This window comes from Urocitellus parryii, chromosome 1 (genome assembly GCF_045843805.1).
Source record: "Urocitellus parryii isolate mUroPar1 chromosome 1, mUroPar1.hap1, whole genome shotgun sequence".
NCBI classification, from domain to species: domain Eukaryota; kingdom Metazoa; phylum Chordata; class Mammalia; order Rodentia; family Sciuridae; genus Urocitellus; species Urocitellus parryii.
In genome coordinates this window covers 124,923,481-124,950,697 of record NC_135531.1, presented here as the reverse complement: position 1 = coordinate 124,950,697, position 27,217 = coordinate 124,923,481, and the positions used below count along the sequence as shown (strand labels likewise).

General features: G+C 41.8%; 1 protein-coding gene across 3 annotated transcripts in view; it reads right to left on the bottom strand.

The window, feature by feature from the left end:
* Spock1 (SPARC (osteonectin), cwcv and kazal like domains proteoglycan 1) overlaps positions 1-27,217 on the bottom strand; it is a 504,789-nt gene that overhangs the window by 153,547 nt on the left and 324,025 nt on the right. For all 3 annotated transcript variants that reach the window (XM_026410690.2, XM_026410689.2, XM_026410688.2), the window contains one exon: positions 6,278-6,392. In XM_026410690.2, coding sequence (XP_026266475.1) covers positions 6,278-6,392 — 115 coding nt within the window. The remainder of the gene's footprint in view (positions 1-6,277; positions 6,393-27,217) is intronic.

The window sequence follows — 27,217 nt, the reverse complement described above, 5'->3', positions numbered from 1 at the left end:
AGTTGAATAGTCCCATCTGCAAAGTGGATGTTATAATACAGACCTGGCCCACCTGCTGTGAGAAGTCCACCAGCTCTCCCTGCAAAGTGTGCCTAACAGGGTAAGTGCTCAGTAAGTACTTCTCTTGAAAGAGCTGCTTTCCCTCCTGTCATGTCTCTTCTTCAGCAACAGGAACTTGGCATGTGGTTGGAACAACACATGAAGAGGTATGCATTTGCAAAATAATGGACCACAGTGAAGTGTTTCTTCTGTTTACAAAAGAGACTGACTTAGAGTAAGGCACACCCAAAACTCAGCTGCAAGCATCCTAGAAACAGCACCAATCTCTCATTAGCGCTGTCTTCAGACCCACAGCATGGTTAATGAAGGTCCTCTGAGCTTAAAAAGAACCCAAGGCAATGCATGGGCCCTATGGAGAAAGGGCATGAGCTACACAAATATAAAATCGTGGTAATGATTGTGGGTACAGTGGCACATTGGTAATTGGCAAGGCCTTGAGATGTAAAGCACCAGAAATCCATCCAGGCACCCAGGAATTACCCACCTTCTGCATGGCCACTTGTCTTCCAAACCTCAACAGATATGTGTATGCATAATCAATCGGTTCAAAGCCCCTGTAGCAGGAGGCAGTGCTTTGTTGTAAAACAAAACTGAGATGAAATAACCGTCATCCTTTCAAATATCCTCTGAGAGTTTGGTATTTGAGGCACATTCTGTGATGTACTTCTCTCTGACCTCAAACACTTTGATTCTTTTTTTCAAGTTCACATAAAAGAGAGAAAGCTCTCAGATTGGTCTACTGTACCGAAAGCCTCGACTGGATCTGAATTCTTTGCTAGTGCAGAGAATTAGTTGTTATTCCAGATAGTTAGGAAGCGAAGATGAAGGGCTATTACATTAGAGAGGCCCAGCCCTTTGGGAAGTTGGGCCATCTCGATCCTTATTTAAAAATAGATGAGTTCCCACTGCTCCCCAAGGCTTTGAAGGGTACACTTAGATATTGTAAGTCCCATCCTGACATGCTTTCTTCCCATTCACAATACACTTGCAGAATTTGAGAATGTGGCTTGTTCTGGAAGCTTAGAACAAATGCTTCAATTTTCTATTTTCTGAATGAAAATCAATAGCAACAGAGAGGTAAAATCAATGTTCAGCACTCCACAGGGGAAATCCCACCCTTACCCTATCTCCTACTCACACAGAACAATGAATCTGAACCAGCCATCCCAATTGGTGGAGAAACCCTGAGCACAGAGTCCTCTGCAGGTCTGAGGACTTTCTATCATCCTATCTCCTAAGAGAAAATTTTCCTTAAGAACTCCTCAGGGTATATATGTATTTAAAACCTGCCAAAAAGAATAATACTCCATTGTAATAAAGCCTTTTTAAATTTTATTTTAACAAACAAACCCATTGACCAGTGGGATCTCTGGCATCTAAGACCAGAGTTTGACTTCATTTTTTCCAGAAGGATCTACTTCATTATCAAGCCTTGTAGCCTTAGGCAACCACTGACCATGATCATCTTCCTCTTTTCAAGCAAATAGTGAGGGATTTTCTGTCACCATAGATGAGTTTTTATGTTTTCTAAATTTTCATGTAAGTGGAAATCATACAGTATTATGCTTGGTTTTTGGTCTTTTTTTTCCCCTTCCACTCAAAATAATAATCGGATCCATTTATGTTGTTGGATGTATCAATAGCCCCTTTGTTATTTATTGCAGAGTAGTAATCCATTATATTGGATGGACCTCAATGTTTTTATCCATTTATACAGTGATAAAACTTCAGGGTTTTGTTGTTGTTGTTCTGTTTGATTTGTGTTTTTTGTTTTGTTTTTGTTTTTGCTACTACAAATAAAGCTGAACATCCATGAGTACATGTGCTTTCATTACCTATTTCAGAATCAAATCTTTTGTGGTATGTGCTTTGCGGAATTTTCTTCTAGGGTGACTTGCCTTTTTAGTTTTGTAAAAGTATCTTCAGAAGATCAGACATTTTTAATCTTGGTGAAATTTAATTTGTTCTTTCTTTTTGCATCTATTGCTCATGGCTTTTGTGCCCTACTTAATAAATTTCTGTCAAAACCAAGGTCACTGCTCCTGTTTTCTTCTAGAAGTTTTATAGTTTTAGCTCTTACATTTAAATTTATGACCTACCTCAAGTTAACTTCTTTTGTATAGTACGTTATTAGTCATTAAAATTTGCATACATAGTTTGTAGTATCAAAAAAAATCTCTTATATAAATTAATTAAGAGGGTCCAATCCAAATTTTTATATGCAGTATGTTACTGCTTGTTAATTAAAAACAACTCACCTAACAAAACCTATGGCAAGAAGAAATAAAAGACAGAAATACATTGGGAAAATTTTATTATTGTTTTTAGATACAGTGACCCCTACTTCTTTCCTTTGGGTTATTTTTTAAATTTTTCTAACTTTTAATGTTTCCTATAATAGGCATTGACTATAGTTAAATCAAAAATAGCCTGGAGTATTTTTGGAAAAGTCACTTAAGAGAAGGTTTCCTGATCCAAGCCACTGCACACTGTTCTTTAGTGCATAAATGTCCCTGGAGACCTTGAGGGGGGACATGCTACCCAAAATCAGCCTTCTCCCACCCCTGCCAATATTGCTAAATGATAAGAAGTAAAACAAAGAATTTCCAGAATTCTTCAAAAACAACATGAATTGAGCTGAAGCTTCAGAATGAAACCAAATACATATCCTAATACAAATACCACCTCAATCAAGGAGAAGATTCCAGCAAAAGGAGGGCTGTGTTGCCCTGCCCTATTACACAACCCTCTACCCGCTCCACAATCCCCGACAAAATTGCTTGGTTGGCCCTGAAATGCTGTGGTCACAGATGTGTGCACCCAAGGGCTTCTCCAATCACTCAATCTGCACCAACCAAAAAAAAAAAAAAAAACCCAAAAGCTAATGAAATTCTGTCAATGATTCGTTCACTGTCCTTCTGTCTTCCGCTTGCAAAGGCAACCTAAATCTGGAGTCTCATACTCAGCCTAAGGCTGGCTCAGCCGCCTCTCCACATGTGCACACTCCTGACTGTCTGGAGGGCGGGATTCACCCACTGTGCTGCTGTAGAGGCCAGCTTGGCTGGCACAATTGTCCACAGATGTTTTGAAGAAAGAAAGATTACTTTCCTGATTGATGAATAAATAGAGTTGTCAACATGGTTTCCCTGATCAGAGGGGACCCCTGAAGTATAATGTGGAAGGACAGATGTTTCATCTGGGAAGATGTCCAAGACCCTCAGAAGATGTATGCAATCGGCTGATCATGTGGGCTGAGTAATTCAGCCTCTGAGAGGTCGAGGACAAGGCTGGACCCACAACCACAGCGAACACCACTGCAGGAGCCACTCCACCTCCCAGTCCCAACAAGGGAAGTAGGCATGTCCCCTCAGTCAAAGCTGCCTCTTTGAAATATTTTTCCAGTAAATGTCCTAGTATTAGAAATGCAGCCATTTTCTTGGTCCTTACCTGTGTGAATCATCAAGGGGACAACAGAAGTGCACTGTAATCCTCACACTTACCCTTGCAAGAACAGTAAAGACAGCACCGTGAGCCTTAGAGGGGAAAGGCATCTGTAGGGAGCTATTTTTTCTTAGGAGTATGCAGATTTGGGGATTTCTAGCTTAAATTGCAAAATGAACCTTACAGTAACAATAACTATTATAGTCATTGTTTCAATAAGTGGAACAATATCTAACATTTTTTTTGACATTACACTGTGTATGTTATCCCCTATGTAAGTGCAACTATCAAACCCATTTAACAGGTGAAGAAACACAAATTCAGAAGTAAAGTAACTTGCCAAGGTCACATAGTCAAATAGTAGCCAAGATGAGACTTGAGCCCAGATTGGTCTTATTCCCAAATCCATGCTCTAAGCCACTATGATTTTGTGGTCACCAGGAGATATGGGAGATGAAGATTAAACTTTTCACATAGGCAAAAATGTGATGATCAGAAACATGACTTGCCCAGGAAAATATCATTTACCTGGATATGTCTGAATACAAGCAAGGTTGCTGCCTTGGTCTCAAACAGATTTGAATTTAAAACCACAAACCTCTACTCTGGTATTTCTAAAAAAAGTCTGAATTTTGAAATCTAGGAAGAAACAAGCAAGGGATATTCTCTCTCTCTCTCTCTCTCTCTCTCTCTCTCTCTCTCTCTCTCTCTCACACACACACACACACACACACACACACACACACACAACCAGATAACTGAACAACCTAGACACTATCTCAGAGAGAAATTGGGAATTTTCAACAAAGGAAACCACATTTCTCTCCATCAGGGAAGGCAGAAATCACATGCAGCAGGAGATTGAGGCATGTTTTCTTAGAGTACATAACCTTTAAAAGAATTTCAAATATCAACCAAAATACCTTTTTTACATCAAAGTTCCCAGTGACCTTGATTTTCCTTGAGTATATGAATAGGACCTCCTGAAACCCTGGGGCCTAACAAAAGCCTGGCACACAGTAGGTATTCCACAGCTTTTTGCTGAATAACAGCAAATAAACCATAGACAAGGGAAGGTATAATGAAAAGGCTAACATATTGTAGTAGTGAAAAATGTAAGCTTTAGAGCTAGATAGATAATCCTGGGTTTGAATAATGGTTGCCACTTGTTAGATATACAAGCAAATCACGAATGCTTCACTCTGCCTCAGTTCTCTCTTTTGTAGAGTGGAGATTAAAAAAAAATACCAAATTTAAAAAAGAATTCAAGGACAAGGATGCTGAGCACAACACCTGGAATGTGCTACACATTCCAGGGACAGGATGGGTCTTTATTAAAGGAAGAACCTTCCAGTTAGGAGGACAAGAAAAGCTCATTATAATACCTTGCATTTTTGTCTGACTATGCTTAAAACAACCTTGAAAGTCTTGTTGAACAAGACGATTCTGAAGGAGAAGAGGGAGATGAAGGTCAGGTCTATGGTTGCAGGGGCCATGCTTAGAGAAGCCAGAGATGGCAGAGTCACCCTATGATAGGAGTACTGTCTTTCTGCCAGATCATGATCCCAGGGGTGGCACTTCCACAGGCATGTTTAGAGAAAATCACTTAGGGGAGGAAGGGCAATTAAAATGTATTTTAACGAGAACAGCCTAAAGGAGCCTGCACTGGTTAGACTTTAAGGATTAAGAGAGGGAAGAGTACCCATCCTTCAGGATCTCAGGTGGTTAATCTAGAGCTAATAAAGCGAAAGTTCTAGGGAGGTCAATTTCAGTGGGAATGAAGTTAAGGAAGCCTGCTATATTTTCCTAAGTTATGGTGCATTCCAGGTGAGTGGCAGAGCAAGCTGCTCAAGACACAACTGGGCGAAACTCCGACATGGTGTTGCTGCACTGCTCACTTGCACAAGCAGTTCAAGGGGGAGTGTAGAAAGGGCATTGAAATCACCTTCCTCTCACCTCCACTCAGCCCCTTTCTTAAAGAAAGCCTCTGTGTGTGTGTGTGTGTGTGTGTGTGTGTGTGTGCGCGTGCGCACGAGTGCACGCACACGTTTGTGTGTCTGATTTCTTGTTTTGAATGTTCTTATGGGACTGAAAATATAAGCAGCCTGAATTCAAGTCTGTTTCCATCATTGTTAAGTCTAAGCCTTCTGGGTGGCTAGTGCTGGGTGGGGTGGCATTGAGAATCAGGGCTATAAGGAAGAAGAGAAAATTGGGGAGAACTCCCCCTGGGCTTGGTAAATAGGGATAGGCCTGCTATACCCCAGCAAATAGCAAGACATAATCTAGGAAAGAATGGTAGTGTGGCAGGAGGTAGAAGGTAGAAGGTAGAATGGTAGAAGGCAGGAGGGTTATGGCAGCAGAGACCCTCTGGCCTCAAGGTCTCAAAGGATTAGCATAATCAGATACAACCAGGGGACAAAAGGTCCAACCTCTGATTTCTTAGCAATAACCTTAGTGGATCTTAAGGTCACTCATGGAAAAGGAAGGTACAAAATAATGACCAAGAATGGATTTCTGTTCATCTGCTCAGATGAGAATGCAGAATAAAAATTAAGTAGATTTAAAGGAATTAAGATGAATGTTCTTTGCAAATTTGTGTTTGAAAACTGAGATTCATACCATTAGGCAAGGATATAGGCACCAAATATCCTACGAAATGGCAGCACAAACACTATGCTCTCCCTTTTCCTATGTTCCCCAATCGAGTCCAGGTACCCTTAGATCTACCAACTGCAGAGCGCCTCCCACCCTCCACCCACCTTGCTTCCTGTCTTACCTGGGCAGCAGGTGCTTGCGGCTGACACACAGGGCTGTCTGGTAGTCCTGGGTCACACACACTTTGTGAGGGCTGCATTTCACCTTCAGGCAGGGGTCCTTGGATGGGTCCAGGGCTGAGGCGAAAGGAGAAAGAAGAGGGGCATGAGGACCTCCAAGGAAATTTAATTTCCACTGCTATTCAAATAAACAAATGGGAAATAAACCAATTGTGTGTTTGCACAGAGAAAACTCTGTGCTGTTTTCTGAGACTGGTGGGGATTGAAATGAAAACCCAAGCCAGAGGGAATTCTGTGTCTATCACGCATGCTCTTCTTGAACATCAGGATAGTGATTCCTTGGTGCTTTGGGAGTTTTAGTATCTTCATTTCAAGCAGGAATTACTGTAAAAAAAAATCCTTTAGAATCTTACATGATCGGAGGAACAAGAGCTACCAAAGCTTCCCCATTTGGTTATTTATCTGGTGTTGGTTTTTATGATTTCATTCATGCTTAATTTTACTTATTTCCTATCACCTAAAAAGCCCTTAAGGACATAGGTTTTTGCTTCAGTTCAATAAATACAGGCCATGTGCATTAATAACCTATTTTAAGTTTGTAGAGAACTTCCAGATGAGTAAGACAGTTTTGTGCCACACAAAGTTACAACGTAACAGGGAGGGAGAGGGGGGGAAAAACTTACACATAAATATTTATTGTGCAAAGCAGAATTAGATAAGGGCCATGATGGGCATATAAAATGATAACAGAGCTTGAGAGAAAAATAGAGATCAATTTCTAGGGCAAAGTTTAGTGACGCATTAATATGTGAATTGGATCTTGAAGGATGGGTAGGATTTTGAAAAGCAAAGATAGAACAGGCAAACCAGGCAGGGAGACAAGCATAGGCAAATGCAGGAAGGCCTGTGTGGGCAATCATGAGAAATTCAATGACTGTTAAGTGTGGTCTGTGGGTGGGTAATGAGGGAAAGGGAGTTGACTCAAAGAAGTAACTCAAGAAAGCATCCCCAAAGACAGAGGTTCATATACAGCAACATATTCTGGAATAAGCTTGAGCAGCAGGCTCCTGGATAATCAGCACTTAGCATGCTGAGGTGCACATGCTCATCTTAGGCCCAGAAGAGGCCCAAAGGAACTTCCTGCAAAACAAAAGCAATTGTGCCATATCCCAGATCTGGAGCCTAATGTCTATTAGGAGGTAAATCTTTCATAACTGCTCTCTACAGCCAGGGATGTGAGGTTTCTCAATTTCCTCCCCATGCAGACATTTGGTTAAATGAAATGGCATTGCAAGCAGGGATAGCAAAACTCCATGACAAATGCCATCATCCACTCCACCAGTTCGTTCAGCTGTCACAGAGAGAAGAGCAGTTTCCCTCCTCACGCCCAGGTCCAGGCTCTGAGCACCATTTCCTTCAGAGGGTTGCCAAGAACTCCTCAAAAATCCTGAACACAGAGCAAACCGGCATTTCTGCTGTGTGAACAGCTCAAGGCAGCTCCCTCCCAAAGCAACTGTAAATGGGACCAGGGTACATTCTTAGGTTAGTCAGGACAGCAACAAGATCCAGGTCCTGGTCCAAGAGAAGCCACTGGAAAAGCCTAACCCTCAAAAGATGTTCTCTGATACAGAAAGAGGCACAAAAAAAGAGAAGCTGATTCAAGTGCCAAGGCCCACATGCTCATTCCTTGTTCTTAAGCTGAGGGCTGCCTTGGAGACAAATTGGAGAGAGGTCTATATCTGCCCTCAGATTCCTCCAAGGCTAGGCCTTCTAGAAATTTGAAGCAAGAGCTTCCTGGCCCCAAATAGAACTTCCTTAGTTTCTAGGGATGTCTGCTTGAGAAGCTAGGAGGATGGTATAATTTCTGCCAGTGACTTTTCCTTATGCATAATTCTCCACCCCCACCTCCAGAGCTGCAGCCAAGTCAACATGGGCTTACCTTCCAAGACTTTTACAAAACTGAGTCAACAATTAAAAGGATTACCAGATGACCACCAACAATGGCCATGCCCATTCTCACACTTCCATCCACCACTATGAATCTCAGGAAACCTGGGGACCCAATGACTAGCAGTCCCGCCATAGTTACCAGTGTAGGCTATTTTCCTAGTAGGTGCCAAGAGCTGTAGAGACCTTGGGATCTGCACTAAGTAGTTCTCAGAGATGGAGGTTAGTAGGCTGGCCAAGAAGAATGGGCATTGAAATCTGCAGTAGGACATGACAAGCTTTGAGGCAGAATCTGAACTATTTTTGCTTCTATAGACAACTTCTCAACTATGTAATGTTCATACTGCCAACTCTGATTGGATGGTGCAGTCACAAAGAAAGTCAATCAGCTGAGCAGAAATAAAAGGAAAGAGAACAGACTCCAGAGTAGGCCTTCTGGGATGGGGCCCTGGCTATGCAATTTACTAACCTTTCTATACCTCAATTTCCTCTTCTGTAAGAGAGGAATAATAACATCTATCATGGCTGGTTGGTTGACTTAAGTATCAAATGAGTTAATATCTGCAAGTGCTTACAACAGACCTGGTATGTGTTAAGCACCTCTTATGGGTTAGGTTCTTCAGGTTTGTATTTTGTTCCCAGACTGAATAGTAAGCCTTCATAATCACAAGAACAATAGTTAGCACCACTGAGTGCTTCTGACATGCAACCAGTGAACCCAGCCCTCTAATTGGATTACCTTGCTTAATCCTTGCAAGCATCCAAGGAGGTGGCTGCTGCTAATATCCCCATTTTATAAACACAGGTCTGAGAAAAAAGCTGCTGATGAGAGGTGCAGAGGGTATTTGAAAACCAGGTCTGTGAACCTGAACTCCTCACTACGTGACTCCAGCATGGGAAACAACTAGGATCTTTGTTGGGCAAGGGTCCAACCTTACCCAGGTTTGAAGCTCAGATGGCACCATATTCTTGAGAGCCCTGAAAGGCAACTGAGATTTAATGGCCAAAAGTAAGAGGGAGCTGCCAGGGCATCGGGTGCTGCTGAAACTGTGATAGCAATACCCTGCCTGTATGCCCCCAGGACTAGGTTACCAGTCTCATTCCCCAGAGGGTAGGATGGACATCTCCAAACAACCGCCCTCTCTGGATGCAGCAATCCTCCAAATGAGTCACCTGACCTGTGGTCTGGTCAACTCTTCTTCTGCAATCTTGTCATCCTGCCATTAATCTAACTAGTATAGATAACCCTTGGGATCCTAGAAGCTGACATTTCTTAACAAATAAAAAAATAATAATAAAAAAATCCAACAAAAAGTAATAATAATGAAATTATCATTTAACTCCACACACATACTTAACAATTTGCATACAGAAATCAAGTCTGCTAGAAATTAATTACTAGGGTCTGAATACTTGAAACATGTATGCGAATTATTTAGAGTAAATGAACTTCACAGAACAACAAAACAGTAACAAATCAAGCTGTCAGCATTTGTTTAATCACCAGGATGCATTTTGATTTTGAAAAACAGCAATATGGGGATTGAAAGGGGATGTGAGGGCGTCATTTCCATTTCAATGCAGCAGTGACACTCCTGAAAGGCTCCCACAACCACTGGTCCTGGACAGGGATGTGTGGCTCCTCTTTCTAAAGGGAATGATAAGAGATCTGAATAGTAAGTGGCATTTAAGAAGCCTTTTCATAAGATGGAGGTGAGAAGGTAGGGAGAAAGCACTGAGTGTCAGTGAGAGCCCAAAGCCAGGCTCAAAGCCTCCCTGTCATGGTGCTGATGATTTCCTGGAGATTATGCTGCAAGTTTTAATCTCCCTCTGCACATGCTTGGTAACAGCATGCAGCACTCTCTAGAAGATGAGTGTCCTGTACCACTTGCATCACCATACCTGTAAGACTCATGTGGACCTAAACTCGGACAATGTGCCTAGCACAGAGCAGGCATGCATTGAAGGTTAATTCCATCTTTCCTGCCTGTCTTCTTGCAAAAGCCAATCAAGGGTCAAACGGTATGGGACGCATGTCCAATTATCTTTCTCAAATAAATTTTACAAAAACTTTTCTCAAAGAAAAAAATCCCAAGAATGAATTAATTTAAAGAGATTTGTTGAGCTGCAGAGTATTGAATTCAAAAGCCAGTTAATTACCAGTTCCATCTAAGTTTCTTTTTTTTTTAATTAATTTTATTTTTTGAGCTCACTGCTTGGTCTCAATTAAGGTGCTGATATTTTAATTATCTTAATTGTTTCTGAACTTGTTTTCAGTTCAATGAGTTATTTTTTAATTAGCTACATTGATTTTAAAATCCGAAAATCAAGACTTTTCTCTGTCCTTGGGCACACTGTGTAGGCTAATTGGCAAAGGATCATGGTACCAGGAATAGCAGAGCTTGATACTACCTCACAGATGTTGAGACAAGAGGAAGGTTCCATTTTGTGGGTTGTCCCAAAGGGTCCCTCAGTCACTTAGGGACATCACACATGCTTGTGTGTGTTTAATATTTGCAGAGAATCATTTTATGTGAGCCACCTCTGCAGGCTGGAGGCCAGCACCTCTGTATTGCACACAAGATGTCCTACCTGCTCTCTAGGGCTCACAACTAGAGAGGAGACAGGGGGAGGTAGGAGATGCCTGACCCAGCTTTTCAGAGGGTGAGGTAAGATTTCCTGGAAAAACTCACATCTGTGGAAAAGTGGTTTGAACCAGGCAATAGGGTGAAAAGGAAGTTCTCCTCCCAGGGGTATGCGAGATCTTGGCAAGCAAAGTTGAGGAAGTGAAGAGTTTCAATAGGTTGGTAGCAAGTTGAAGTGGGGGTAGTGCGTGGTAAGGCTCGATAGGGTGATCAGGCATGTTCCATGGAGGGCCTAGAAGCCACAGCAAGAATTCTGGGCAGCCATGGCCTCCAAGTTCCACAGCAACTTCAAACATGGCAGAACCTGGTGACCTGGCAGAACCATAGCACACCTTGGCATTCCAAAACTGGAAGAGAGGAACAATGTACACATATGATATTTAGAAAATGGCACTTTAATAAGAACAGATGCAAGTAAATCTGGGATGGAGGGCCCAATGGGGCTCCCTTTCCTTCTTAGAGAAGTTTCCCTACTCCCCCTCCCCAGGAACATCAAGCATTCTGGGAAGCCACAAGTCCACCCTCTGAGACCAGTAAGCAAAAAACTTATCAAAACCAACTCTCGAAACTCATGGTCCAGTCTGGTAACTCCCAGAAGCTTTTTCAGAAAAAAAAGGTCCCTTAATTTGCAAAATGTCTCCAAATTAATGATGACCTGTTGTCTCCTCCTTGCTTTTAAGATTGCCCTCTGTCTGAATCATGCACACCCAAGACTCTTCTGAAGAGCAAATAGGGCCAGTGATTCATTAGGAGTGACTTAATGGATGACTGACAAAGAAATTATTCGCAACTGTGAAAACCTCATCAGGCTAGGATTCTGAACATTTATTACAGCTTGTCTGTCCCCATGGTAACCTAAGCATGCATCTTGTCTCCCCACCTCTCTAGAGGGGCTTGTTTACCAGCTGATGAGAGAGTGTCATAGAATACAAAATAGAAGATTCTGCCCATTGAATTTTGCTGTAACCAGGGAAGAATGGCAGCTAAGAAAGCTTACTTCACTATTCTCAGTTTTCATATTCAAGGGATTGGCTAAGTTCTTTGAAGCCAAACAAAGGGGACTACTGGTTATGAGTCCAGATAGGGCAGTCAGTTGAGTGACACGGAAGGCTATACTGGTGTGCCCAAGGACTGGACAATGAGAAAGAAGGGGCCACGGCACAGAGAAGACAAAGAGGCACAGGATGAGAAGACGCATCTGGCCAAAGATTGCACTCCTTTTATTTTTCCTGTAAACTGTGAGCCTGAGGACTCTTTTCTTTATGTGCCAATTGTGTCAAAGCATCTTCGCTGATACTTTATTAGTATGTTTCAGGTGGGGCTGCAGATAAACTGATAACAGCCTGTTTGGGAAGGTACTCTATTAATTTCAATGATAACAGTGGTTAAAACTACATGGATGAGTGTGTAGGCATTTACTATATTATCCTCTCAGCTTTTTAGTGTATGCCAAATATTAATAAAAGATATTTTAATATACAAAAGAAATATGATGACCCAGCAGGTTAACACATTAGGCAAAGATAGTTTATAATAAGAAACAATTATAAATAATTTGAATATTCATCTATATTAATCTACTCAGGCTGCTATAACAAAATACAACAGAATAGGTGGTTTAAAACAAAAAAAAATTATTTTCTCACAGCTTTTGAAGTTGAAAATTTGAGACAAGGGTGAAAGAGTAGTTTGGTTGTATGAGGGCTCTCCTCCTGGTTTGAAGATGGACAACTTTGACTCGTGTCCTCAGATAGCCTTTCCTTAGTTCAGAAAAAGAGAGAAATAGAAGATGAGCTTTCTGATTTTTTGTTTGTTTGAAGTACTAGGGATTGAACCCAGGGACACTATTATTAAGCCAAATTCTGGCCCTTTAAAAAATTTTTTAAAAATTTTTATTTTGAGTCATAATCTAAGTTGCCCAAGCTGGCCTCAAACTTGTGATTCTATTGCCTCAGGCTCCAGAGTTGCAGGGGTTACAGGTATGTGCCAGCCTTTCTTAAAAAGATACTAAACCTATTGGATTAGGATTCTACCCTTATAACTTCATGTAATGTTAATTCTGTCCTTAGTGGTCCCATCTCCAAATATAACCATTCTGGGATATGGTGCCTGAACATATGAATTTGGAGGGATTCATAAATATTCCATCTATAACACCAACTATAGGTTAATTATTTAGTTAATTATAGGGTATTCATTTATGAAATAGCATGCAGGAATTTCAAGGAAGCAAGTAGATCTTTATGTACTAATATGGCTAGATGTTTGTGATGAATTAAGTAGAAAAGTAAGTTGAGAAAACCAACCAGCAAGTAACTTCTCAGCACCACGAAGTTCTAATGGCAAAGCCAAGACTCAAAACCAGACTCATTCTTTCCAAAGAAGGCACCCTCTCCCTTCTAAATCCTGCTTCCCTTGAAAAGAAGCTCCCACCACCACCACTAGCCCCAGTTTCCACCTCACTCCCAGTTTTTTCTGATTAACTGTTCTCTGTCTCCTGGGACCAACCATGAAATAGACCCTAAACTAACTCAAACTCCTAGAGATCCCAGGCCAACACCACTGCTGTCTGTCACTGACTGGAAAACTATCTGCAAAAGACACAGTCCTCCTTTTCAAGCCCTGGAGAATCCTGCCTGCAGCCAGGAGACACTGAGTCATGACCATAGCCAAAGGTAATATCCATCCCTGGGAGATTCTGGCATTCGCTTCTGAGATAAAGGAGTTAAGACTACCCAGGACTGGCTAGAACTAATGACAGATGCTAGGAAGAGCTTGGACCCTCTGTTCACATACAAAACAAGACATTATGGGCAGCCACTGATAAGCCCAACATGGTAATTTACACATCCTGATCATTAGAAAAGAAAGCATTAAGAGGAATCTGCTAGAGCAGCTGTGGAAATGTGCCCCATAAAATCAGTGGCCACAAAATTTTATTAGCCTGGCCAGCCATCCGCCCTTTCGTAGCCTGCTTCCCAGCTGCTCTGGGGATGTGAAGACGGGACCTCCATGAATAATCCCAACAAGAACCTGAGTTCCCTTTGAAGTGGGAGGGGGAAGAGGAGGCCAAAGAGAGCAGGGGAGAGGAATTCAGTAGAAAGGAAGAGGAAGCATTTTATTATATAATACATCAGCTAATTAAGGGGATAATGATGGAAACAGTGACATCCACCAATCTGTAGAACAATGTACCAGTGCCCATTCTAATTTAACAATTAGCAAACTGACACAGAGATCAGTTTACTCTTAATTTATTGGTAACTGATGGAGATTTTAATTAAGGAATCTGATTGTGACCATACCACCAGTGAGCCTGGATTTCGATCATGGTACGTCTCACACTAAAGCTGATGCTCAGAGCCACTAGGCTAAAGGTGAAGACAACAGTGCTGAGCAGCAGCACACCAAACTACTATGGCCACCTTCCCTAGGAATCACGCCACCCAGAAGACCCCAGGGGAAACTTCTTCTGTGTAGAACACACTGATTGCACTATCAGAAACTAAAGTCATATTGTTAGATTTTTTTTAAGAAACTTCTGTTACTTTTATAATGAATATAAGAGTCAATGTTTCTTTCAAAAGCATTGCTGCTGACCAGTGAACTTAACTCTGACTTAAGAAATAGCAAGGCCAGGTGAACCATGTATGTGTGGTTCCTTCTACGAGGGGTTTTCAGTTCACATCGTAGAAAGGGAGACTCATGAAACCTGGTGTCAATACAAAACAGGGCAGCGTGAATAATAGGATTAGAGCAGGTAGGGAGGTGGAATGAGCAAAGGGGCTAGAGGGAGAGAAAACAGGGCTCAGTGTCAAGTGGCAGAAGATGGTTCCACTTCAGAAAACCACACACATAAGCTGCCTCCTTCGTGGTCAGATACTTATTTTCTTAAAACTAGAGAAACTGGGAATGATATTGACCAAATGACATTGTAATATCGTGTGCAAGTATGAATACGTAACAACAAATTCCACTATGGTGTAATATTATAATGCACCAATAAAAATACAGAAATAAAGGAAAAAAAAAACTTTAATACAACAGGGAAAAAAGGAAGAAAGAAAGTAGTTGTAACCAGCTTAAGGGAGTTTCAACCTCAAAGTGTGTGCAAAGGACAGAGGCCTTGTCATCTGGGTCTCCCTGGGTCCCTTATATTATTTACACTGTGGTTTGGACCCTCTGGGTTTCACTTAGGTATTGGCGGGAAATTTTCTAACATGGCAGAATCATCACGGGTGCACTGAGCTATGGCAGGAAGCCACAGTAACCACTCCTGATACATAATGCACACGGAAGGAGGTTTCCAAACCCCATATGAAAGCTGACCACTTGGAAAACCCTGGGCTACCTCCTCTCTTGGGACACCCTGCTTCACATTTCCTGCAGAGTACTTTCACTTCACTAAATAAATGTTCTGTGCTTCTTCTATCTATGTCTCCCACCTGAAATCCTTCTTTCTGGAAGACACAAACTGAGAAACATATCACCTGGTAATGACAGCACCTGAGACTGATCTCATCTCTCAGTAGAGGGACAAGACACCATCCACAGAGAAGTCTTAACATACTCATCCATCAAAATGGCCAGGATTTATTAAAATATTATAGCAGTACAAGTACTTGGATTCTATTTCATTATAATTGGCATAAATTATTCATAAGACATTTATGAGCAGAGGAGTAAGAATTACTCAAAATACAAAAGAACCAAATTCTATAACCTAGGAGAATAAGAGGTCATAAAAAAACACAATAAAAATCAACTATTTCCAGGAAAAAGGTATACTTAAAAGATCACTGTGGCTCATAAAGTCTATCTTTTGTATCTGTGCTTCATTTAAATGCAATTAAAAATTCCCATTAAATGTGGAGTTTTTCCTAAACCAAAGGCATCCAGAGAACTAACTCCTTTGGTACTGGTTATTCTGTTATTATTCGGCAGCTATGATTGTTGACCATAAAAGGATTGGAAAACTCAGAAGCTTCAAGAATTCCCCTCACCCTTCAAGATTTTTAGTGCATGTAGAATATAATTACTGGTGGGACTGCAAATTGGTGCAACCACTATGGAAAGCAGTATAAAGATTCCTTTCAGAAAATTGGGAATGGAACCACCATTTGACCCAGCTATCCCACTCCATGGTTTATACCCAAAGGACTTAAAATCAGATTACTATAATGGTTATAGCAGCTCAATTCGTAATAGCTAAACTGTGGAACCAACCTAGATGTCCCTCAATAGATGAAAGGATAAAGAAAATGTGTTATATACACTCAATGGAATATTACTCAGCTTTAAATCATGGAATTTTCCAGTAAATGGTTGCAGTTGGAGAATATCATGCTAAGTGAAATAAGCCAATACCACAAAACCAAAGGCCAAATGTTTTCTCTAATACGCGGGGTGCTAATTCACAATAAGGCTGGGGGCACTAACAAAGAATAGCATTACCTTAGATAAGGTAGAGGGAAGTGAAAGGAGGGGAGGGGATGTGGGGATAGGAAAGACAGTAAAATGAAACAGACATTATTACTGTATGTATGTATGTGACTACATGACCAATATGATTCTGCAACATGTACACTCAGAAAAATGAAAAATTATATCCCATCTATGTATGATATATCAAAGTGCATAAATGCATTCTACTGTCATATATAATTAATTAAAACAAATTAAATTAAAAAAAAAGAATAGAAGGATCAAGATCAGAGAGATGTGGGTTTGAGAGGAAAGGTGCTACTTTGCAACCTCCTGCCTGCGTGAGATCTCATCAGGTTCCTTGACTGAGTCAGTTGCAGACAAACAGACCCACTTCACTGTAGTCTTGTGAGGATCCGATGGGATAATGTATTAAAGGTGCTCAGCACAGGAACACACTCAGTTGTCATCCTCATCACTCTTACCCACTCCTTTTAGCTTGCTCCTGAAGTACAGAAAAGGGATATCCCCCAAGGGGAAGGGACCTTGAACATTTAAGAGAGGCAAGATCCTGAGGCCATGATTCTGTTTGGTCTTTCTAATCCCCAAATGGTATATTCATCTCTATAAGAAGAAATACTGAAGCTTCATTTTTAGCATCTAGCACAGGGTCCATATTGTCTAGAAAACTCTTGCTAATTAATTACCCAGGTCTACACCACTGCTAAAACCCTGACAGGACAAGAAAGGAGTTCATGTATCTCTAGTGGAGCCCTGTCTCCTCCCAAAGAATTAAAAGGCTGAGAATGAAAGATGAAAATAACCCCCCTAACTGTGCACTAAGGTCTCACAATGCCTCGTATACAACATACACCACTAGACTATTTGTTTGTTTGTTTGTTTTCAAGAGAAGGTCTAAGGGCTTTGAAAAATCTGTACTGGAGAGTCCTGCAATTTGAGTGTTAAAGTACCCTAAGAACATACATGTAAACACTGTTGGTAAAAGGTTTTGGGGAAAAAAGGAGCCTGATTCAAGACAAAAAGAATCTGGTAAAGATTGTTTACTCAAGAAGACCAGGGTCTGAGTCCAGGGAAGTTAGTAACATATATTTTGGGGACAGCTGGATGGGCAAGTTCAGCAAGGTAGGCTGCATATATAAAGTTGGTGCTTTCTGATCTTCAGTCGACCTGATGCCTTCTGCCCTGTCCTATAAAGCTCAGCAGGAACAGGTATGAACAGAAACCAGAACAGTAAAAGGAAAAACCTGCCCCAAATTAGAGATGGTGATACTCAAATGACTCTCAAAGCCTCAAGTGAGGCTGTCACTTCAGTAGTGTGGCATCCATGGAGCCAAACTTCAGTGCAGAACTCTGGTGAGGCCACATGCTGATCCTTCACTGGTCACCTCTCTGAAAAACCTAAAACCAAGCTGAAGAGAAAGAAACAGGCAGACCCACATTGCATGTATTTAGCACAGCCTGTCCCACCCTCTCTTTTTCTTGTTTTCCCACAATCAAATCTAAGTCTTGGCTCTCAGAATGTATGGGAGGTCAAACAGAACACAAATCTACAATCTCCCTGCAGCATCTATTTTACTAGATGGTGAGTAACTTAAAACCTACCTATATCATGGCAGTCACCCATCTACTAAGAACAGAATGCAAAATTCATTTAAATGGGTATAGAAGAGATTTCAAGAATGCATGTGCCCATGGCGTGTTCTGTCCCCAGAGCATCAGAGTGTTTGCTCACACTTGCTCTTAGAAGATCTTTGGGAGAAAAGTTTGAAAAGTGTTGGAAGTGTTTACCAAGTTTACAGGGGGCCAAGAAGGAAGCAGAGAGCTCTCCAGGGTACTGATATCTAAGATGGAAAATCAATGCCAGTAAAAGTACATACAAAGAACCTTTAGAAGCAAATGGTTTATTCTTGTGGGATCAGAAAACAGCTACCATTAGAGCTGATTAATCAGAAATGTATCCTATGTCCCCAGAATAAACTTCCATGCTTCTTCCCAGGGATCTCAGTCCCACAGAGAAAAAAGTCCTAGGGTGGTTCAGAGCACTGACCCTGCATAATTTAAAGCTTTTTTGAGAACCTTCTATGTGGCAAACATGGGACAAGATATATAAGTGAGTTATAAAGCATTTGTGGCTCCCCAGGTATCAAATTTAATATCATAATTAAAGCTGTTATTACTTTTGTCCCTCCCACGGTTAATTTTTCAGAAACCCTTGGCTGAAGATTTATAAATGAGTAATCAGAGACTATTCATTTCCAAGTCCTTTCTTTACCCAATTATGGCAGATTCATTTCTGCTTCTTTGGATGTTTCCCAAGGCCATTAAATGTCATTCCTTAACTGAGAACACTGAAGTAATCATGACAAAGTTAGTGCTGAATGCAGGCAGGGTTTCTTGGGGCATCTTCTACAATATTAGAAACCATCTCAAGCTGAGAGAAGAATGTTGCCTCTCCCTCTGTAGTGCTTGGTAAGTGCTATACCATGTAATTCTTATTTATTCTTGTTCTTGTTTGAGTGTGTGTCCCATGATATTCAGTCACTGCTAAAATATGTCATTTGCACCCAAATAAGCCAAACAATTCATGTTCCAAACTTGCCCATAACTAGCTCTCTTCTGTACATGTCTCTCTACCAATGTGCAACTCAATGGCAATTCCTTCCCTTATTTTATTCTAAGATAAAATCTAAAGCACTAATATAAAATATAAATCAGGCCTTAACCATGCACAGAAGGCAGATGCAACACTAAATAATGGGAAAATACCAATGGGTTCTCCTAAGACAAACATGAAACAAACACAAGGAGTAAAGTCTTTTATTTTTGTTCTGCAGCAAAAAAATACAAAGTATACAGCAGGAAAGACAGAATAGCAAGAAGAACATTCCCAGATATCATAGGGCTATAGCATTCCTTCCACCAAAAGAGGGGAGTTGATATTTTTGTTTTCCATACAGACTCCAAATTGAGGAAAGAATTTCATGACTATGTCCTCTGTAGTCTGATCCAGACTTTTTAGTTCCCATTCCATGCCCACAATGTCTTTATCACCCAATACTCACCTGACTTTCAGTTACCTTAAATAACTCACACATTCTCAAACATGTGGTATCTTTTTTGCCTCATCCAGAGGGCACTGTCCAATGCAAAGTATCACTTCCTTCTGACAATTACAGAATGAGTCCAATATATCCACACTTGACAAGAAAAAGAAACAAAATTAGATCTTGCCAAAGACCATGCAACTAAAGGGCCAATCTGAAATATGACTCCAAGTCTGTCTCAATCCAGTCGAAGGCTTGAAAGATCAGAGATAATGCATCCTCTTCACTACCACATGTCTCGCACCATAAACAGTGCCTGGAGTATCATGGGGTTTGTTACAGGTATTAAGCCCAGGTCCATGGGCTTCACCCTTTCTTTAGCCTGCTCTGTGAGGCCAGGGACCAAGTTTGCTCACCATATCTGACTTGAAGTCTCCTGACATGTGTCTACTTCAAATGATGTGCTCAGTTCATGCTGGATAAACTCTGTGCAAGGGGCAGTTTGGGATGGATCTCCCCTAGATTTCTAAATCACAAAGTTCAGAGTTGCAAGAGACCCAGAGGTATCTCCAGCCCAACATGTAGAATAGTAACATAGGGAAGACCTTACTTCATCACTTCTACACACATTTATGAAACTCATTTTATATACCAAGTAATATACTATAGGCACTGGGCACTCAGAGATAGTTAAGACAAAATCCTTGCTCTTAGGGAACATACATTCTTGTAGAGAGATGAGGAGAAATGAAAGAAAGGGGGAGGGAAAGGAAGGGAGAACTGAAGAAGATAAAGAGGTGAGGAGGAAATATTAGATAAGGATGGAAGCTTAACAGCTGGTTTTAAAAGAGCAATGCCATTCAGAACTCCTGGGTGGTCACTTTGGATCAAGTGGTCAGGAACATTTTCTCAGAGGAAGTGATATTTCAGCTATGACCTGACAAGACCTTTTGAAGATCAGATGAGGAACATTCCAGTAGAGGGACAGTAGAGGCCCCGGGTGAGAAATGACCCTGCAGTGTTAGATAAAGGGACATGCCTCAATAGATTTTAGGATTTTTCCAAGGACATACCACTGTGGTGGAGCAGAACTTAGGTCTAAAAATGACCAGTTCTCAGATGTGTATCCTTAGAACAATGAGTGACCAGATATCGGATTGACATGTTGATTTCTAGTGGAGATATATCAGCAGCAAAGTGCTGGCCTTGCTCCAGACCTGGACTCATCTTCAGGATCACCACTGTGATGTGACAGGCCAGGGCTCTGCTTCAGTATGGGATCTTGAAGGGCCACTTCTCAGGTTGCCAAAGCCAAATGATCTAAAGAGAACCCAGATCTCAAGCTTCCTGGACAGTCTCTTTACTCGACGACCAAGTCACCAATATGTGTGATGTGAATGATAGGAAAAGGTCAAAGGAACATGAATTTTGGAACTGACCAAGCCAGATCCATACTTAAGCTCAGCTCCTTGGGTGCTACGTGACCATGGACAAGTTACACAGCTTCTCTGAGCTCTAAAGGGAAATAGCAATATCTCCTTTATGTGGCAGTTGGAGGCTTGATGAGACACTGTGTCCAGTGCCTAACAATGATCTTAACAAGTCCTCAGTAAATGTTACCTCCCATCTTTGCCATAGGATTTCTCTTAAACATTCCTCACAGCTGCAAATTAAGCCCTTTTCTTCTCCAAGTTATCTTTAAACTGAAGCACAGTCCTGAAATCACCTAGTCTCTAATCTCTGCTTCCAGAACTGTACTCTCCATGATAAGCCGCCCCTGGCCCAGTCCCCCTCTCAGGGGCCTGGACTCCACCCTCACAACTCCCTGATTCAGAAACCAGATCACTCCACTGCCATCACCCACACAGTCAACGAGGAATGGGTGGTTTTATGGCTTTCACTCAGTAAGGCCCAGCTTAAAATCTATACCTGGCACCCATGAACTTCAGGTACAGCACGAAAGGAGAAGAAAACTGATGATATAATGGAGAGTCCCTTTTCCCCAAATACTCCTTCCCCTTGCAAATGTTTGACAGAGATTTTTGGCACCAGATTCCACTGGCTGGGACTAAACCAGCCATCAGGCCTTTTGTGATCCTGAAAAAGCTAATGAGAGTATGTGTTGCTGTGTAACCCAAACACTAGCCATTTCATGCCCAATCGTTTTTTAAATGGGCAACAAATCTCCCTGGTGTGTTCCTTTCTCTGACAAACAAAAGCTCTGTCTGGTCTCTTTGTGGGCCCTGTCCAATCAACAAGGGCAAGAGGTCTTGGATGCTAATTCAAAGTCCCAGTCACAATGGCAGATCCACCAGGCCCCCAAGCTCCAGCCTTACAAGTTTTCCTTATAGGAAGTCAAGTCAAAATCCAGAATTTTGAACTAAGGCTGATGAAGCACACCACTGATTTTAAGTAATTTTTGTATAGTAAGCTTTTTGGATGAAGTTTCAAAATGAGCTAGTATTCCAAGCAGTGGCATTGATGGACAAAGAATGATAAGACTTCATGGTATCAGGAATGGGTAGAAATTCCCAGCCCCACAAAGAAGGGGCTTCAGGAGTGCATTCATGGTTCTTTAGGTACTGAGGAAGCAGAAGTACCTTTGCACCCTGAGAAGAGGGTGGGCCTGTGGCAGAAGGTTCACAGAGTATTGCTGCAAAAATGAAGTGGTGAGTTGGACACGGTCTGCTGGACAGCAGCTGGTGACTGGTACTATAGGCTTCCAGGGCCATGAGTACATCTGCCCTCAACCCATTCCAGCTCACTGCTGAGTTTGCATGTTCTCCTCCTGTTGTGCCTCTGGGTTCTTTTTCATTCACCAAAGGAGTTTTCTATTTTGGTTTTTAACATGTTCCTTGGCAACTGAAATATTTCTTATCCAGAAGTTCTGTGAGTTTCCTAAAAACACCTTTTATGACAACCCATCCCCCCTTTATTTCCAAAGAGGAAAACAGCAGGGGAAACTGTGTTTACTCAAATACCAGTAATTGATTTATTTCTTAGACAGAGATCTTCACTGAGCACCAACTACATGCCAGGCATCATTTCACGTGCTGAACAAAGGAGGGCCAATCCCTCTGCTTGTGACACTTTCAGACCTGTGAGAGTTACCACGAGCACATATGACCTAGTGGGATCCTTAGAGCAATGCCAGAGAACAGGGCCGACCTTTCTCCTCATTTCACAACCAAGGTCACAGAGACATCCGTTAAAGACAGGACACAGAATTTGCTCAAGTGCCCAGAACAAAAAAGGGACAGAGCAAGAATTTAACCAGGGGTAGACTCAGAGCCACCCTGTCCCTGAGGCCAGAACAAGCAGGGCCTGCAGGTATGCTCTGACCACCACAAAAGGAGCTCTTAAGATAAGCTGCTAGAGTCCGCATATGGGGAGAATCTTTTCTCGTCTTTTCAAGTTTTAGTTGTCTTTTTGAGCCTGGCTTCTTTTGCTTAACCTGATGATTTCTGGTTCCAAAAAGATGACATTAAAGTAGAAATGATACAATTAAAAAAAAAAAAAGAGGAAGAGGATCAGGGGAGAGTAGAGGAGAGGAGAAGGGGGATAACAGGACCATGGAAATCATCAATGCGTGTTCCATGCATTTACCACAGTGAAGCCTATTATTCTGTGTATCTAATAGGCAATAATTTTTAAAAAAGTTGCAAGCAATGAAACATGGTTCAAAAATCTGGTAAAAATTTCTGGATGATGTTTAACTGGAAGGTCTGGCTGCACTTGGGCTTGTCCTTCCACAGGGCTGCCTCCTTCGCTGGTTTCCTCTCCTAGCCTTCCTCCCTCCCTCTATCCTTCAGTGGTACATGAACTGCCCACTGGCCTCAGAGGCACTTGTGTTTGTACACCTCGAGCTCCACAAGAACATAGCTTTTCTTCAAAAAATAAACAACCACACTGTTCACATCCCATGCTGCTTTTACTCAGCAAGACTCCCAGGACGCCAGGGATGGGAAAGCTCCAGGAGGATTTGTTCTCTGTAGTTGAAAAGCAATTCCCAAACCTTAGCACTTCCCGATTTGGCAAACAACCTAATAACTTCTTTTTTAGCTTCAACAGGCTAATTATTTCTCCTTTCAATTTTGCTAAACTTCAAGTAATTAAGTAATCCTCTATCCACACAATATGCCCTCCTCCTAACAGGCTTTACTCTTTTTTTTTTTTTTTTCCAGTCTTCACTGGGCCATCTTAAATGCTGTCAGATCCCAGAGGTGACTCTACACCACAGAAGCAACCATGGGATCTCTTCTACCCAGTAATGTCTCCTGGGCTGATCTTCTGTCATTGCATAACCAAAGGAGGCAACTGAGGTTATTGTCTACATAGTTCCTCTCCGTAGAGCTTTTTTGTTTTCCCCCCAATACTGAGGGTTGAACTCAGGGACACTCGGCCACTGAACCACATCCCAAGCCCTATTTTGTATTTTATTTAGAGACAGGGTCTCACTGAGTTGCTTAGTGCCTTGCTGTTGCTGAGGCCAGCTTTGAACTAGTGACTCTCCAGTCTCAGCTTCCTGAGCTGCTGGGTTTACAAACTTATTCTCAGTAGAGCTTTTTGTTCATCACTTTGTCTCAGTCCCATTTCCTGGGCACTGACCTTAGAAATGCAAATGAATGAAGAGAAATCCCTTTGGATGAAAGGTTGTTGACCAGAAATCTGTGGGCAGGCTTCAGTGGGTCTAAAACCCATGCACAAAATTTTATGGGAACTTTTGTGGTGCAAGGAACCCAGAGTGGGTTTATTTTGAACCCTTTAACCCTCCCCTTCCTAACAATACTCTTCTTCCCTCACACCAAAGCATCTTTTCCTGTTGCGTGCAGACTGAGTGCAACAGTGGTTCCAAATGCCTACTCTCCACTGAAAAGTCACTTGATCCTTCCCTTCCCTGCCCTGGATCATTCAATCCCAGTGATCTTCCAGAGACTGAAGGAGCAGCTCCAGGGTAGGAGGGACACTCAGGGTAATCAGTCTGTGACTCCTGCTGCCTACCCCTTTGGCCTTTCCCATGTCTTCTTAGTCCTTTCCCATGTTCAAGCCAGGTTTTCTAGCCTCTCATGGACCCTGCAAGCTGTGGCTGTCCTTCACATGATACTTGAGTCATGTTCCGTTGTTTGCACCCAAAGAAATATAACAACATTGGTTCATTCTCTCCAGGGAACTTCAAAGGGGTCTGTGGTTAGAAACCACAGTTTGGACGATGGAACATCTCATATCAGTTGAAATCAAGCCCCATCTGGACAGGTTCATGCACTAAACCTTAATTTCTGTGAAGGTTCCAGTGATGGCGGTGAGCGGATCCTTTTCCACAACACACCTCACAGAAAGCTGTCCTGTGGAGATGAAGAACACTGTGCATGTCACCAAACTGGGTATGACATGATTTACACAGAACAGTTTCAGGAAGAGCAGCTGTGAAGGGGTGGGTAGCTGTGCCACAGAAGGGGAAGAATCCTAGGAACATTGTGACAAGGACGGAACCAGGGAGAAAGGGCAGGCTGGGGGTGTGAGAAAACTGCAAGTAAACCGCATCCAGGTCACAGGGTGGCCCTGCAATGACCTGTTCCTCAGGTGAGTGCCTGGATCTCCTCAGAGATGGTCAAGTGTCCACTTCTCACGAGGCTTCTCTAGGCTTCATGGAGAAAATGGCTGCCATGGCTCCCAGATTGATATGGACAACCCCAGATGCTACCCTACCCAACTAAAGACCAAGCTTCCAACACATTGAATCTTTGGGGGACAAATCACATCCATGGGTAGATTTTTCTTTTTTTTTTTTTTTTTAAAGAGAGAGTGAGAGAGAGGGGGGAGAGAGAGAGAGAGAGAGAGAGAGAGAGAGAGAGAGAGAGAGAGAATTTTTAATATTTATTTTTTAGTTCTCGGCGGACACAACATCTTTGTTTGTATGTGGTGCTGAGGATCGAACCCAGGCCGCACGCTTGATGGAGATACAATGTTCCTAGAGAATGGGAAGCCGAGAACTAGGAAAATTCAAAGGACATCAACTTCAGGAGGAGGCAATGAGGCAAGTTTCAAAACTGCAATCACCTCAACTTTGAATATTCTAAGCCACTGGAATAAACAGTTCATAGCCGACACTTAATATCAAATGTGCATTGTCTCACCAGTCTCCACATCATAGTCAGCTTCTCAATGCTTTAGTCAAAGTCTGGTCAGGGTATTAGGCTGTGTTCCTCACAAGCCTCTAAACTCTGTCTTCAGGTAAGACTGCCAGCCTGAGCCATGCCTGTGTTTCCCAGGGCTCCACTGAGGCTATAAAATCTGCACCCCTTTCATTTAAATTTTTTCTTGTGATTTATATATTTTGATTTATGATTCTTGCCTGCTTTTGTCTTGTGACACCTACCAAATTGTGAGCTCATGTCTTATAAATATCTTTTATTCTTCTCTAAGAACCCAGCATTATACATTTGTTGAAAAAATATTATCAACAAGTTTAGAATAAATGCCTTGTTTATACTATCGTGGCACCACTGAAAATGTTTCTGTCTCCAAACAGTTTTTGTATTAAAACATCTCTTGCCCACGTCTAAGATGTGAGCAAGATGGAAGGTTTCTTTAAATGTATCTTTTTCATCAAGTATTCAGTCCCACAGCTACCCAATTTCCATGATGTAAGAATAAGATCCAATAGCTGTCATATTCTAGGTAAGATCTAAGAGTTGTCATTCCCTATTCTCATCTTTGGTGATATATTAGACATGGAATTATCTCAGTGTGAATTCAGGTCCCCAGCAAAATACTTGGGCTAGTTTTACATTTTTTTTCACTTTCAAGCTGGTAAGAAGGTTGTTTTCTTTTTCTTTTTTTATTTCCCCCATCCCTAGGGGGAAAAGAAGCCTCTGATCAATATACTATTTCCATTTGCTCTGATCTCCTGAGAAAACCTTCCCTCCTCTTGTAACACCATGAACAAAGGCTATGAGAGAATGCTAGCTAACATCAGGGATGCCCTCCCCTTGCCTGCCCTTCAGGAGACACTGCAAAATGTCAGGAGACATGTTTGCTCATCACAACTGATACATAGGGCTGGGGGGAATGCTACTGGCTTTTAGTGGGCTGAGGCCAGGAAGGGTCCAAAGGAGCTACACTGTGTACAGCAGAGCTACCAGGCCAAACTGCCCATCTGCAAAGGCTGAGAAAACAGAGCTTAGGTGTACAAGATGTGTTGGGAGGAGCTAAAATCTTCTTTGAGTCTGGAGTCATAGCTGTGGAGGGCTAATAAGTGAGCCTGTCTGGGACTGGAAACAGAAAAGCAAGAAACTGGGTTTATTTTTTATGAATTTCCAGAAAACATACATATTCCATGTCGGCACTGGAAGGATCTTTCGTAAATTATAGAAACCAATTTCCTCATGATAATGTTGAGTAACTGAGGTGCAGAAAGGGGAGGGTGACTTGTCTAAGTCTCTGAAGCAAGTTAGCCACAGAGCAGAAACTAGAACCCTGATCTCACATCCCACCTCAGCACCTCATCTATCTACTCCATCAGGCTGATGATGAAAAGAAGGAAAAAACAAACAAACAAACAAAAAAACAGAAAAACAAATCCAGGTCCCAAACTACCACTGGTGTTTAAATTCATTAAGAGAGATGAGGCATGGGAAGAGACCTTGATGGCCCAAAGAACAACAAGATGCACCGTCTAAAGATTGGAAACTGATAAATTTATTGAACAACAGATATATATTTAGCACCTACAATATGAAAAGCACTGGTTTAGGCATTAGAAGCATAGCAGTGGATGAGAGCAACAAGGTACCTATCATCCTGGGATTTGCTTTCCAGAGATACACGCAAAAGTGGTCATCAGAGAAAGGCAGCGAAGCTA